Source organism: Brachyhypopomus gauderio, chromosome 1 (genome assembly GCF_052324685.1).
Source record: "Brachyhypopomus gauderio isolate BG-103 chromosome 1, BGAUD_0.2, whole genome shotgun sequence".
In the NCBI taxonomy this organism is placed as follows: domain Eukaryota; kingdom Metazoa; phylum Chordata; class Actinopteri; order Gymnotiformes; family Hypopomidae; genus Brachyhypopomus; species Brachyhypopomus gauderio.
In genome coordinates, this window is record NC_135211.1 from 28,358,205 (window position 1) to 28,373,093 (window position 14,889).

The 14,889-nt window shown below is 44.1% G+C and overlaps 2 protein-coding genes across 8 annotated transcripts in view; one reads left to right on the forward strand and one right to left on the reverse strand.

Annotated features, from left to right (window-relative positions):
• ece1 (endothelin converting enzyme 1) overlaps positions 1-1,029 on the reverse strand; it is a 27,841-nt gene extending 26,812 nt beyond the window's left edge. Inside the window, exons 1-2 of one of the 3 annotated variants that reach the window (XM_077007682.1) lie at positions 872-1,028; positions 257-340 (exon numbers count right to left, since the gene is read on the reverse strand). In XM_077007682.1, the coding sequence (XP_076863797.1) occupies positions 257-340; positions 872-874 (87 nt within the window). In that variant the 5' untranslated portion in view covers positions 875-1,028. Of the gene's footprint in view, positions 1-256; positions 341-871 lie in introns of those variants that run through there. The other 2 variants (XM_077007685.1, XM_077007684.1) reach the window with 2 other exon arrangements.
• alpl (alkaline phosphatase, biomineralization associated) lies at positions 273-14,259 on the forward strand. Of its 5 annotated transcripts, XM_077007688.1 has the most exons (13): positions 2,206-2,419; positions 3,937-3,968; positions 6,126-6,269; positions 7,326-7,445; positions 8,555-8,670; positions 8,984-9,158; positions 11,004-11,179; positions 11,327-11,467; positions 11,789-11,858; positions 11,940-12,074; positions 12,505-12,696; positions 12,794-12,913; positions 13,347-14,259. In XM_077007688.1, exons 3-13 carry the CDS (start codon positions 6,203-6,205, stop codon positions 13,613-13,615), a joined length of 1,581 nt encoding a protein of 526 aa, XP_076863803.1. In that variant the 5' UTR covers positions 2,206-2,419; positions 3,937-3,968; positions 6,126-6,202; the 3' UTR covers positions 13,616-14,259. The 5 variants fall into 5 exon arrangements, with proteins under 5 accessions (XP_076863805.1, XP_076863803.1, XP_076863802.1 ...); XM_077007690.1 differs by lacking the exons at positions 2,206-2,419; positions 3,937-3,968 and adding an exon at positions 273-381; XM_077007687.1 differs by lacking the exon at positions 3,937-3,968 and having other exon boundaries at positions 2,207-2,419.
• The last annotated feature ends 630 nt before the right edge of the window (positions 14,260-14,889 follow it).

Here is a 14,889-nt window from a genome sequence, read left to right on the forward strand (position 1 = left end):
GTGAAGGTGCCAGAGTAGTTTGTTTATCCAAGAAGTCCCGAAACGGACCATGATAGCAACCCGATGAATCACTAGGCACTTCGCACTAATACACGTATGTTAGCCTCGTATGCACTGCCAGTGTCTACAAAAACAGCACATTTTTCTTACAGCATGTCTCCACATGAAAAGTGATCTAGTGAGTTTTCTTATATCGTATTGGCTGATTTAAGGAGTGGCTCACGTTTATAACGATATTTTAGCAGATGCTACCTACCATGAGGTGGTGTGTGTGAGATGGTGCTTTCACGGCCTCAGTTCCTGCCTCTCTTCCTTCTTTGTAATGATTAACCTGGGTGTGCTTACAGAGGCAACGCACAATCACTCGGTCAACAGTTGATTGTAAGTACAGTTCAGAAGGTATTCATAACTTAAACCACCATTTTGGATCTTTGTATTTGAAAATCTCTTTGTGTTTGAAAATCTCTCTCTCTCTCTCTCTCTCTCTCTCTCTCTCTTTCTCTCTCTCTCTCTCTCTCTCGCTCTCTCTCTCTCTGTCATTCAACAATGCTTTACTGGCATTCATTTTACTAGTTGCATTATTGCCAATAAATGCTCTCTCTCTCTATCTCTCTCTCTAAACAATGCTTTATTAGCATTATTTTTTATAAGATGCCCAATTGCCAACAAATGATCAACAGGCTGCTATCCAGCTTTAAATGTGGATATAGATTAGCATTTATTACAAAAGTAAACCAATATTTGATAACGTTACATTCTGGACTGCAACTGTAATTCAACACCATAAAAACGAAATAGCCTGCAATTTTAATAAACACAGACAATAAGAAGTATGACACAAGAACATGACAGCGGTAAGTAAAACTCTTACCATGGCTTAAATGTAAGTTTCTTTCTCATGTAATTCTTCAGTCTTTACAATAACATTCTTGACGATACAATGACTGAGAGAAGCAATCTCCTAAAACGCGCAGTGTGTTCACACATTTATTTAGCAAATCTAGTTTCCAATGGGTTTATTATAGCATCTTCTTCAACCAATAGTATTTTAAAGACTTCCGCTCTGTTTCTGACCAATAGCCTCCACGAACAGGGCGGCGCTTACACCGCGGAAAAAACGCCAACAAAAAATTGGTGCGGACTTGTCGTTTCAATGTCGTGTGTAATTTACTAACCATAGTTTACGCTTGACAAAAGTGAATCATTTTTGCGGATTTAAGCTAAAAGCTCGAGAAGATGCACGGAAAAGCCGAAAGGGAAAAACAGGACAACACAAAACATACAAAGAGGCCGATAGGAATAACGCTAAATCAATGAGGCCTAACCTGAAAATGACAATAGAATGGCACACGAATAAGTGTATTAAATACGTATTAAACAACAGGTATTATCTCACCTAATGAGTGAGAAAGTAACTTATTGTGTAAGTTAACCTTCGATAACGGCACGTAGATACAGAAGATACAGAATACAGTAGATGCAGAATTTTATATACAGTAGGCCTATATTGGTTCGTTTGAGTGGTAGTGGTTTAGGAGCATTCCGTGTCCGTAGTGCGGTTTATCTGTGGGACTGTAAGTACGGCAAGACGCGATCCAAGATAAGAAAACCCACGAGGCGTCATTCAAAATGAAGGGAAGGTGTCGGATAAATGATCATATCCTGTGGCTTTGTGGCTTCTGAGCTGCAAAAAACTGTCTCGTGATGCAAGTTTCAAGTTTCAGTCCTGAACAGGGGAGGTAGAAACATCAATACTGAGTATCTCAGTTTCATGTGTATTTCAATATTTGGCATTACCATGATCCTGAGAGATCCACTGGCTTCAAATGGCTTCCAGTGCAGAAACTCTGCTAACACTAAGCGTAACTTTGGTTTTGTTTGCTCATTAAAATGAAATATTGAAATCGTTGAATGCTAACTGAGTAGCATTCGCGGAAGCATCCGAGTTAGTATGACTCGGTTCAATAAAATAAAAGCGAATCGGAACACCTCCTCTTAATATGATCTTGTAAATTATGGAGGGGGACTTGATGGGACGTCGACCGGACGCAGCTTGACAGAATCACACAGTCCGGTGGGATGAATGAAGTTGCGCGTGTGGCGCGCGCTTCCCTGAGTGCGCACTGACATCTTGCGGTACGAGTCTGACTTTGGAGTTTAACTTTGGACGCGGCCATGTCTGTCACCAGGAGGAGCTCGTGGTTCAGATAGCGGGGTGATTATTTATAGGGGGTTCTTGTGGGCTGTCGCCCGCCACACTCTATCCCCCCCCGGCAGGTGGACGGCAGGGACGTTATAAAAGCGGTAACCGGGCACGGAAGAGCGTCGGGAACGCGTCGGGCACCGCGGTACGAGTGTGTCGTTTGCATCGCGGTTTCACAAAAGTAGCCTAAAGGTTAATAAGGACATCGCGCGTACGGTAAGTGTCTATTAAACTCACTTTTCCTGACATCTCGTCGCGTATTCTTTGAAGTGCTTCCGCGTTGGATGCCTTTACACGTTTCTGCAGGATAGATCAAAACCTAACGTGCCACTCGAGTAGGCTACCACTTGGAAATACCGGTGCCGTAAGAAGCTGTAGCTCCGTTAGACGTGCCTGAACTACAATATCACTCCGTAGTTGAATCTGTTGTCTTTGTGAATAAGTACTCAACGGTCAGGAGAGCCGTCATCCTCAAGATCAAACACGTTAATCAGCGCACAACAGTTGAATTTCCCAGCGCTGGACATTGAGAGGAATGCTGATGAGGTCTGGGCACGTGTCGGGTTTTTTTGGGTGCATAGTGGGTGCTACAAACCACAAACGACTCATTCATTCAATGCACTGCGCTGCGCTCGCTTTAAGAAGCGGTTAATTTACGCAGCCCCGTTATTGCACGTTATCATGGACGTAATTTTGATTTCAAAAGTGGGGGGACATGGATTCGTCGCTATTTAAATATTTGGTTTTAACAGTAAAAACTGTGGGGGGGGGACCAAAACCGGCTTTTGAAAAAGTGGGGGGGACATGCCCCCCCCGTCCCCCCCAAAATTACGTCCGTGCACGTTATGGACACTTATGCAGGGGTTGTAACGGTGGAGTTGCGTTTAGCCGCACTGCAAACACACAGGGATGAGGACGTCGAACCGCTATTCCGTGTCGTTGAACAACGACTTCATACGCTTGGCGCATTTTGAAAGTTTGTTTCTAGGAATCAAGTTTACGTAGACACAAAAGCAAAAATGTGTAAACAGTTTTACTTTAAGAATAAGTAAAATTTTGAGTAATGTGTCGTTTCTAAGGGTTGAATTCTGTGTGATGAAACAAAGCGTTTCGGAAAAGCGATCCTAGTGCTACTCCCCTTTAAAGTTTACACGGAACCATTTTTTTTATCTTTGCAATGCTGCAACATATATAGCTAAACGCAAACGTAACACAGCGTGTGCACAAACGTAAATCAAAGAAACCTCAATCAATGATTTGAGTTGGACTCGTTTAATTCGGAGTGGTTAATGGGTTATAGCGCCTGTAGACTACCGCGTTCATAAGCGATTAGGGTAAGTAGGATGACTCAGAACAGCTGTTTTATATCAAACATATATACATTCCACTTATTAGATTAAAATATGACACTAATTAGATTAGAAATAGTTCTGACGCAGAAGAACGAGACCCCATCCCTCCATCAGCAGTGCCTGAGGATATGTCAGGACCATAGAGAGTTTGTACTTTTTCATAGCCATGCCTAGTAATAGGAAATTAAGTTAAACAAGAGATAGTTTGTTGCCAGGGCAAATCTTTTGGCATCTGGCCTTTATAGGGCCATCACCATTCTCCACTGGTATGTTGCCTGATAATACTCATTTGTGTACCTCCTCTGCTTCTCATCGTGCATGTACAAAACAATGGTGTGAAACCATTCTTGGGTTGTAAGTGCTGAATTTGTTTTTTTTTAGTAACCAAGGACATATTCCAAGGCACTGAAAAGGTAAGGATGAGAACCCTTTAGCGTCACATGTAACATCTCAGACCTGTTCAACTGCTGAAGTCACATTGGATGAGTCACGGATACTTAACCATGGGGTTGATAAGGAGGCCTGGTTTAAATGCACTTCATCCCACACATGGGTCTTTTGTGCCATTACGATGAAAGGCAGACTTTTGATGTTGCAGTAAATGGCCACAATTCACAAGGCTTTGCAGTCTTAAGTGCTTTCCAGACATAATACATGCTGGTGTGCCCTTTCTATGGGCAGTGTGTCCGCATGATCGGTGCGGTTGGTGTGTGAACCACACAGGTTGTGATGTGCATACTGGCAGCAGACTATCCATCCTTCTATGAAGCGCCTTTGTGAATCAGACTGGTGGATGAGACTGAGTAAAATGCACCGTTGTGTTCCTCACTAAACGTGTTATCTTAGTCCTGCGGTGACACATTCTTTAAGTGTGCATGTTTGCATAAATTCACTGTTGGAAACTAAGGAGCGTTTGCTTGTCCCTGTGGAACTGAAGGGACATCACTTCGTTGGTGCTGCTGTACGCCAACGTGGTCCATAGGCCATAGGGGAAACAGAAGTACACTTCCACTGATCTGATCTGTGGCATGACTGTTACAACATGACAGCAGTGCTTTGTGAACCAGACGGGCATCCTGCTTCACCTCATGCAGCAGAGGAGAGGAGCAAGCTCAGTAGTCTATTAGTACCCATCAGCACACAGGCTGGTTGACTGTTGGGTGACGTTGATAGGAGCCAGTGGTTTATGGAGGCTTCTCTAAAATGGAGTAGCAACTAAGTGTGTTCCAATCAGCCAGCATTAACCCTAATCCTCCCTGTCTTAAACACACACACACACACACACACACGTGCGCACGAACTGAGGGACAGTGAGTCTCAGTGACAACGTTTGCAGGGTGGACAACCTTTTTTCTTTTCAGCTCAGAGTAGGGGCAAAAAAAAGTGGAATTGTTTGCGTGTTCTGGATGCGGACGTGGGCGTGCCTGTGTGCTGATACCATGGACCAAGAAGGAGTGTGGGTTTATGGGACGGGCTTCCTCTCGGGAGTCCTGGTGTTCTGTGTGCTGGCACTCTTGTGTTTCTTCACCTGCCGACTGGCATCCAAGGGAGTTCCTGTTGGCACTCCGCTGCGTCTCTAAACACGGGCTGTTCTTGGACACGCTTTCAGCTCTGCCACGCTCCGCCTCCGGTAATACACGGCACTGTGATCTCTGAGCTACTTCATGCAGGTTACATGGATAGATCCAAACTTCAACTGCGTGGGAAGCTCCAGACTGATGAGAATCTACAATATGCAGCTTTATGTCTGGTGAAAGATGGGTGCGTGGTGATAAGTGCGTTCCTGATGTCTCGAAGGGATCAAAGTAGGAGCATCCGTGAATATTTGTGATGTGCAGGTTAGCATGAGTTCGAAATTATGTGGGATTTATGTTACTGTAAGTCAAAATGCTTTTAAATGGAGTGTGTGTGTGCCTGAGAGAGAGAGAAGGAGAGGGAGAGGGAGAGAGGGCGAGAGAGAGAGGGAGAGAGAGAGGGCAAGAGAGAGAGAGAGAGAGAGAGAGAGAGAGGTGTCCAGTTAATCAGCTTTGTCATGCCTATTAAACTGTCCTGTGCGGTGGCGCTCAATCTCATTAAAGTGACCTTGACTAAAAAAGAGAGGGAAGGAGAGAAAGGAGAGGAAGGAGGGATTAACGCTCTGCACCCTCTGAGCTGGAAGGTTCAGATTTGACTTCTCCGTTACAAGCTCTGCTTCGCGCCTGGAGAGATGACGAGTACAAACAGGAATGCCACTATAGTCTGCTGTCCTCCGAAACATCCACGCTCCTCATTTAGGGCCGCTGCCCTGATACTTTGTTCCTCTCTGATTTCTCGGTCAGTGTCTACAGCATTCAAGCTTCACCATGACCTTTAGTTCAGCAAGATATCTATTAGAATATAGATGGGGATCAAGTCTCATTCCAGGACTGAATGTTTCTAACCTTTGCACTGACATTTATAGCATCCCCAAGAGGACATAATTCATTACATGCTTATTATTACAAGTAGACCGGCGGGTTAGAATATCTTTGTATAAAGTGAATATTTGTCAAGCATTTGTAGGCATCTGAGTCCTTGTTCTTTCCTTTCAGCACAGAGGCTCGGAGCGCTTTCGCAGGCCCAGGGACAGCAGCAGGCGTCTGGGATACGCTGGTACGAAGACAGCCTGATGAAGGCTCTCACACTCATCCTCTCCTGCCTGGTGTGGAGGGGCCTGGCAAAGCCCAAGTTCCCTGGTGAGCGGTGACGTCAAGGCGGTCTCGAGTCATGCCGCAAAACAAAAATACGAAAATCACAGTCGTCCTAAACCACATTACATTGACAACAGCGTTGTCACTCCTGTGGTCACACCTATGAGCTTGACTGAATATTCCAGTGTTAAACCTCAAAAATTAAAAAATTTTCCCACCATCATTTAAAATAATTTTAAATGGTTTTACAGTGATTTCTTGTCAGACACTTGGTTTTAAAGTGTGAAGTCCTGTAGTCTTCCACGGAGCGTAATATCTCCTGCTAGCTGCCATCAACATTAAGGTCATGATGTAGATTGTTAAGAAGAACACAGTGTACTGTCATGTCGACATGTAAGTCATTCTGGATAAGAGTGTCTGCACTATTATGGAAATAATCTTAAGACTGCTTTAAGAAGCTCTAATGTACAAAGAATGTAGACAGGCTAATAATTGAGACCTGACGAATTAATGCATAATTCTAAAGCAAAACATTTGACAAAAAAAAACATAAAAAATAGTTCTGAAAGCTGAAACCAAATATGTTTTTGGGGTTCAGCACTGGGAAATTTGTTCATGTTGTGTCCACGTTCAGCAGAATGCCTTTTTGTGGTTATGAACGGGATTGAATAGCTTGTTTGTAGTCCAAGTGCAGCCTAACCTAAGACCGCCTACGTGCGGCCACACACACACACACACACACACACACACACACACACACACACACACACACACACACACAAACAAAGTGTTTATAGTTGGTTCGGAGGTTTCTGTGTCGTGAGAAAGGCATGCTGAATCTTAGAGATGTGTCCAGTAACATTACACTTTCGTGGTTATGACATCTCTTGTTTTGACAGACATGACATAATGCTTTAGTTGGAAATGCCTCTGTTTGGAAACAACTGTTTTATTTATTTCTGCAAGACATTTGGACTGAGAACATTTCCCCTGTAAAAAGCTCAACTAAAAGGCCTTTGAGTTCAAAGGAATCTCTCTGATGTTTGGACAGCGGTGTGGTGTAACGAGACTCTATGAACGATGAACATTTGTGTCCTGCAGAGGAGGAGAAGGATCCTGTTTTCTGGAACACATGGGCGCAGCAAACGCTGAAGGAAGCCCTGTACCTTCAGGACCTCAACAGGAACATCGCCAGAAATCTCATCCTCTTCCTCGGAGATGGTAACGTGCACGTGTGCTTCTGTGTGTCTCTCCCCAAATTTAAAGCCAATAATAAAATATCCCCCAGAATTAAAGCCAGTTATTTCGGCCGTGTAGTAACATATTCAAAGGGTGTATACAGTGCCTGGTGTTCAGCTCAACACAGTGCTTAATCAACTCACCTTTTCAACATGTGTAACCTTAGTGCCTAAAGCAGGTATCCCTCCTCATCCTCCCCTATGGTTACAGTGCTGTGTGGCTGTAATCCAAACGCAAACTACAATTGAGCAGACAAAAGCAGAGGCTGGATGAATACCTCATAGTTCATCCTGCAAAAACTACATGCATAACTTTTTCTTTGGCGGCTAAGATTTAGAGCGCTGTATGATTTCCTGGCAGGATTATAGCGAGAGGTTCTTTGAAGGGTAGCCTTGAAAAAGACTTTTCAATTATGTATGACACAATGTCTGTCTTACTTATCACAATTCAAAGTTCACTGGCTAAGGCAGAGGTTTTACTAATAATGCTGTAGCCCTTTCTCTATGCCATTGGGGCCAGGCAGCCTTGTAAAAAATAATAAGTAACATTCCGTGTCAGGCTGCTAAAAAACCTACACTATACTGTAGAACTCCTGAAATATAACCAGAAGGGGCATAATGTATAACAACCATTAATAACAATAATGACCTAATCTTTAGGCTGGTTACACAATTTTTCACTTTAGTTTCAAAATCTTAAAATCACTGGCATAAAAACTTAAAACAAACATTTTAAACAGTAAAATAAATGAATGACGTCCGTGTGCACAGTTTGGCATACGGGGACATGGGCGGTTGCGTGTGGAGAGGCTGGAACTCCCAGCTTGTCAGCAGATGAGTCAGGTCTTGCTCTCAGCGCTCACTGGGTCTTCTCAGAGCCATCGCCGCGTCAGTCTAACACAGCTTCTAGAAGACAGGCACTCATTTCAAATCCATAAAAGCTGAGAAGTCTATTTTCCAAAATGCCACAGCAACAATCTCTAGACAAGCATCTCAGAGCTCTGCGGCGTTTAAAGACAGTCCTGTCAGAAAATATATATGTTGGGAGAGAGAGAGATGGAGTAAACTAACTTCAGAATTTTTGATGTGTAGGTATGGGTGTTCCCACGGTAACGGCGGCGAGGATTCTGAAGGGTCAATTGAACGGTCGCTATGGCGAAGAGGTTCAGCTGGAGATGGATAAATTCCCCTACGTTGCTCTGTCCAAGGTTCTCGCCTTCCTGCTGCTATCCCATCATGCCTTGTGCTTTGTGCTCATAATCCATAATCCTTCTTTGGCTTCCAATGTTCCTCAAACTGGTATAAGGAATGGTTATAGAAGCCAGATGAACTGGTTACTGCCACACTAGACGTCAGGGTTTGAGCACATTGCCCCCTTGTGACACATACGGTTGCTGTGCAGTATTATTGGCACATCTTGCGGGTGCATCTTGACCTTGTACCACTGTCGAACGCCCACTCGTAGACGGCCTCCGTGCTTTCTCCTCCCTCTAAGGATGCTGTGTTGGCCTGTTTGTGCAGACGTACAACACCGACGCCCAGGTGGCGGACAGCGCGGGAACCGCCACGGCGTACCTGTGTGGGGTGAAGGCCAACGAGGGAACGGTGGGCGTGAACGCGGCCGCCGTCCGGGGCCAGTGCAACACCACCTGGGGAAACGAGGTGTCCTCCATACTGAAGTGGGCCAAAGATGCAGGTTTGTTCCTCTAACAGCACCAGTCTCACAGCAGCCCAGACGGCGGACGTGAGACCCTAGATGTGCGAGTTTGACCCAGAGTGCTTTTTACCCCTGTGGTGCTTGCGCTAACGCAGAAGATGTTGATACAGGTGCAAAGAAATTTCTTTTTTTTTTGTCAGGCGCAGAGAGTGCTCTGATAATAACAGCATGTTCAGAACACTGAGCGCAAACCGATTTGATTCTGATTTGTCATTGGCCGTCAAGAGGAAGTGGAACGCCGGGTCGCCGAATGAAAAACATAACCGCTGAAGCACACGCTAAGTAGACAGGCAACGGAATAACTGCTGTGGAAGAGGAGCTAAAAAGTATGAAAAAGGAACGTCGGGGAGTGTTGTTCTGACAGGCAGGGCGCTCAGGCGTTGGTTTAATGGTTCATTCAAACATGGGATATAAAAGTAAACGACACGTTTAATAAGACCGAAGCCCTTTGTGGAGAGCTGAGGGAAAACGGACCCGGTGGAGCCGAATTCATGCCTGAATGAAGCAGACGAGATTGAGCGTTCACGGGGGCCGTGCTGGGGCGTCGGCGGGGACGTGGGACTCGAAGCTGAGTGTGGCCTTGTGGGAGAACAGTCAGGAAGGCCATGCGTCCTGAGAGTAGGGTCAGAGGTCACGGAAACACAAACAACCTGCGCAGCTAAGGGGAGATTATACGTGATGTGGGTTTAGGTACTAGGGACTCCCTGTGGATCCTGTGGTGGTATGAAGTCTGTTACACACACCTTCTTCAGTGGTGGTATGACTTGAGAATCTGTGAATCTGCACAGAACTTTGGGGAATCTGTGTAAGCCAGTCGAATGTCAGAAATCGTAACAGTTTGCAGATTGAGGACTGCAAACTAAATCCATCGCTGTTTCTACATATATTGATTTATTGCTTCAGTAGACTCTTTAAAGTAGAATTTATTCAGCATTAAAAAAAGAGAGATCGCATTGACCTTTTTTATTGCATTTTTTGTTGTTATTCTTAAGGCATGCTATTCAGTAACTACTGGAAATTAATCAGTAACTACTGGATATTAATCAGTACACTGAAACTAACATGAAACACATGTCATGGGATTATAAGAGCAAGACTCTGCTGCAGGTCCTGGTGTTTGAATATTTAATTCATTCATTGTACTATATTTCATCTGTTACATTTGTGAAGCCCAGGACAAATTCACAAATTGATTAATTTATTTCCAGATATTTACATGGATCAGGATGACATGTCGTCTGCTGGAGAGTATGAGATCTCAAAAATATTAGGTCCCCTCTCATATAAAAATTGTCACTGATATCAGTTTTTATTCTTATTCGGATAATGAAGAATATCAAATTAATTTGGTCAAAAGTCTATAGATTACAGTAGTTTCAGTTAAACAGCACATCACCGACTAATGTGATTTAAAAAATGTTTCAGACAGGCAATTGCCAGTTTGTTTTTGTGAACTCTATAACAGTCCATTGAAACCAGGCAACCCAAACACAAGCAAATTAAATAATTTCATAACCATTATTTTTTGCTTGGCTTGGCTGACTGAATGCTTGGTCAGCCAAACAGTGTGTTATTGTGTTTTTTTACATAATATTTTAAGAGACACTCTTTGTACTGGACCTGATAATATATGCTAGACGTAATCCGTGTTTAGTAGGTGTAAAGTAACCTACGCTTGGTGAACATGTTAACATTCGTTTTTTGTCATGATTTGTAGTCATAGGCCACTGGCAAATAAAAGCATCACAAACGAATCTACCCCAAGTCTCTTCCAGAATACAGAAAACCGCTGTAACAGTCAGGCCACGTGTGTTGGTTTGTCAGGGAAGTCCGTAGGGATCGTCACGACGACGCGAGTGAACCACGCCACCCCCAGCGCGGCGTACGCCCACTGCGTGGACCGTGACTGGTACTCGGATGGAGAGATGCCCCCTGAGGCAGTACAGGCAGGCTGCAAAGACCTCGCCAGGCAGCTCATGGAAAACATCCCCAACATTAACGTAAGGCGGTCAGCCCCCTCTCTCTCTCTGCACGCACACCTGCCTACGCGGCGATCAAAAATGGCCGCCGCCATAACGAAGGCAGTCAGCTCTTCGTTCAGTTCTTCCGTGTGTTGTGTTCGATGGCCTTCGGGTTGGGCCGAGCAGGTGATCATGGGCGGGGGGCGGAAGTACATGCTGCCCGAGAACACGTCGGACGTGGAGTACCCCGGAGAGAAAAGGCACAGCGGCACCAGGAAGGACGGCAGGAACCTGATCCGGGAGTGGACCGACAGGACAAAGGACAAGGTCAGGACACTAATTTAACTGAGAATTAAGCAGATAATTAAGAGTGATTTTAAAGATTTTTTTTAAACATTCAAGACTTTAAATAAAATATTTCAAAACATATTTTAATTCTAATTCTATGCTCTGGAATGCACGAATATGTTTGAATTACGAGTTGCAGCAGTTTCCTTTTTTGATAAGCCATGAATCACTGGCTTCCTGTGTTTGATCTGATGATCTGTGAATGCATATGGATGCACATTATGGATGTTCATTATAAAAGGAACAAAATTTGAATACTGAGAATTGGCATGAAGTTTAAACTGATTTTTTGGTCAATAGAGGGGTAACTATGTATGGAACAAGAAGGATCTACTTGCCCTAAATCCCTCTTCTGTCGACTACCTGCTGGGTGAGTTTTTCATTTTGGTCCAGTGTCCTGTATCCAGTGCCTTCAATGTCACCTGTCAGTGATGTGCCGGTCTGCTCCTAGGACTGTTTGAGCCAGGAGATCTACCTTATGACCTGGAGAGAAACACCAGCATGGACCCTTCGCTCACAGAGATGGTGGAGGTGGCCATTAAGATCCTGAGAAAGAACCCAAAAGGCTTTTATCTGCTAGTAGAAGGTGAGAACAGTGTGTCTTCAGGCCACCAAGGGGTTTCATGATGTTTATGATTAGGATGTTTATGATTAATGTAATCCATTCCATTATTACAGCATGAAAGAGATGACATTAAGTGCTTTGCGCTTGTTTGTGAAGTGCTGTCCTTCAGAAGAATTAGCGATATGCCATTACGGTTTTGAAAAGTTGACGGTTTTACAAGTTTCTTTTAAATGGATCTAAGTGCAACCTTTGTATCTCCACTACTTTTCAAGCAATCAGCAGTAAATTAACCCAGTGTCTTCCAGCCCGGGTGTTGGCCACCCACAGACGATTCACGTTTTTGAACGTGGGTGAACCAGTCTGCCTGGACCAGTGAATTCTTGGTAAAGTTGTTCTGGAAGCTGTGGTGACCCAGGGGGCTCTGAGCTGGTGGTCTGTTGGTGGTCTGCAGGTGGGCGAATAGACCACGGGCACCACGAGGGCAAGGCCAAGCAGGCCCTTTACGAGGCTGTGGAGCTGGACCGCGCCATTGGACGAGCAGGTCTCCTCACAAGCCGCTATGACACCCTGACCGTAGTCACCGCTGACCACTCGCACGTCTTCAACTTCGGAGGCTACACCGCACGAGGGAACTCCATCTTCGGTTGGTGTGGAGTCAGAACTTGGCTACTCCACCTGAGCATTTTAAGCCACTGCCTAAAGTGTGGTTCAGAGTTTCATCTTGCAAGGTCTGCCCACAGGACTGGCCCCCATGGTGAGCGATATTGACCAGAAGCCTTTCACAGCCATCTTGTATGGAAACGGTCCTGGGTTTAAGCTGGTCAACGGGTCAAGGGTCAACGTCTCCACGGTGGACTATCGTAAGTCACAAATGATTCTTTTATGCTTGTGTGAGGCTTGTTCTTAGCACGTGAACACTGGTTCTCAGCTTGTACAAACAGTGTTTACTTGTTAAAATTCAGCCGGAGCAGCGATGGTGTCTGGCTGCTTATGGCCTCTTTATGATCCGTAACAGAGCTGTTGAAATTGCCTGTCTGCCCCGAGACATGTATTAAATGTCAAACGCTGCAAAGGATGATGGATGCGGAAAGAAACACAGACCTTCTCGTTCAGTCTGTCAGACATTATATGAGAACACTGGATTTTTCTTTGCCTTCATTATAGTAATGCCCAGGACACTCGTCTGGTATAATGTCTTGTTGTTGTTGTTGTTGTTTTTGCTTTATTGATATAACCAAACCTTAAAAATTGGATGTAATGTGTTGTGGTTTCCCATCTCTCCTTGGATCTCAGAGCAAAACAACTATCAGGCACAGGCGGCAGTTCCGTTACGCATGGAGACTCACGGAGGGGACGACGTGGCTGTTTTCTCCCAAGGACCGATGGCACACCTGCTCCATGGGGTCAAGGAGCAGAACTACATTCCCCACGTCATGGCCTACGCCGCCTGCATCGGCCTGAACAAAGACCACTGCCGAAATGGCAACAGCGCTTTCTCCTCCTCCGCGCTTGCCCCGCCCACTTTGGCCCTCGTCATCACAGTTACCTGGTTACTGTGCTGACCTCACACCGTTCTGATTTACATGTCTCACCTACAGTGTTTAGAGTACAGACATATTTGGGGATCTCCGCATGGACATTATGGACATTATGAACATTATGGATATTATGGACATTATTTTTAAGAAAGGTAGTTTCTAAAGCATATGTGTATGTTTTTTTTTACTTCTGGACCATCTGCTTGGGCATTTTGAAAGGGGAGGGGCTTAAATATAAAAGTGTGGCAGAATAGCATTGTGGGAAATGGAGGAGGTCTGTGATGTTCAAACAGTGTGACCTAAATGCAAATGAAAACTTATTACAAGAAAGATGTAAGACAGTCTCATGTAGTCCACAACTTATTTAAAGTCAGTACCATATTGCTTTAACATGTGTTTATAAAAGTAATGTAAACATACAAAAGAAATGTAAATTTGGACAAGCAAAAATAGCAAGAGAGTTGGATCAAGTTTAACACCTTTAGTTTACAGCTGGAGGCCACCAGCTGCCATGATCATTCTGAAAAACCATCATTTATTCATTTATTCATTTTAATTCCCTTCATCATTTTGTAATTGGAAGTCAAGATCTACCTCAATCATTTTTATTTACATTTTCCTTAATTAGAGACTTGAGCTGTTAATAAAATAATAACATTAACGATGTAGTTTTTTTTCCCTTACTGTGATTGCTCTATATTGTTTGTTTCTGAATGTTGGCTGATAAAAAGATTCAGTCTACGCTAAGAATAAATGAAAAGAAAGAACTCTTCTGCTAGAGAGAGAAAGACTGATGCAGATTTAGCCTATTTGCATCGAGTGGTTGATGAGTTGATCAGTTGGGATGCAAATGCAAGTAATCAGGTAAATTGAAAACATAAAAGAGACTGGCTTGTTTGGGAAGTAAATTTGGATCTTAACCAGATCATGAGTGAATGGGTCAATGCGTTCAGTTCCTTTTGTGTTACTTTTTTATCTAGATCAAGATATTGTGAAAGAGATCCACATCATTCTGATCTAACTCACAGTCACTGGACCCAGGAAATCTCATTCATCTTATGTAATCACCGCTGGCGTCTGATTACATTTCACAATCATTTCAAAACGCTGTCTCGCACGTTCAAGGCTCTTAACAGTCTTGGTCTTCTGATCCTTCTCAGTTCCTCTCAGCATGTTGTCTGTTTCCTCCACTCTTCTGGCCATCTCTAGGATTGGTCCCTGGAACTCCACCCCCACAATGTCTGGTCTTGCCATGTCTCTGTTTTCTATCTGTTTGCTTTTTGTTTGCTCTGTGTTTT

Bases quoted from the DNA above. Each gene is read 5' to 3' on its own strand.
- alpl (XM_077007690.1), top strand. From the start codon at position 6,203: ATGAAGGCTCTCACACTCATCCTCTCCTGCCTGGTGTGGAGGGGCCTG. The intron at 12,697-12,793 runs GTTGGTGTGGAG...GTCTGCCCACAG, and splicing joins ACGAGGGAACTCCATCTTCG to GACTGGCCCCCATGGTGAGC. The intron at 12,914-13,346 runs GTAAGTCACAAA...CTTGGATCTCAG, and splicing joins CGTCTCCACGGTGGACTATC to AGCAAAACAACTATCAGGCA.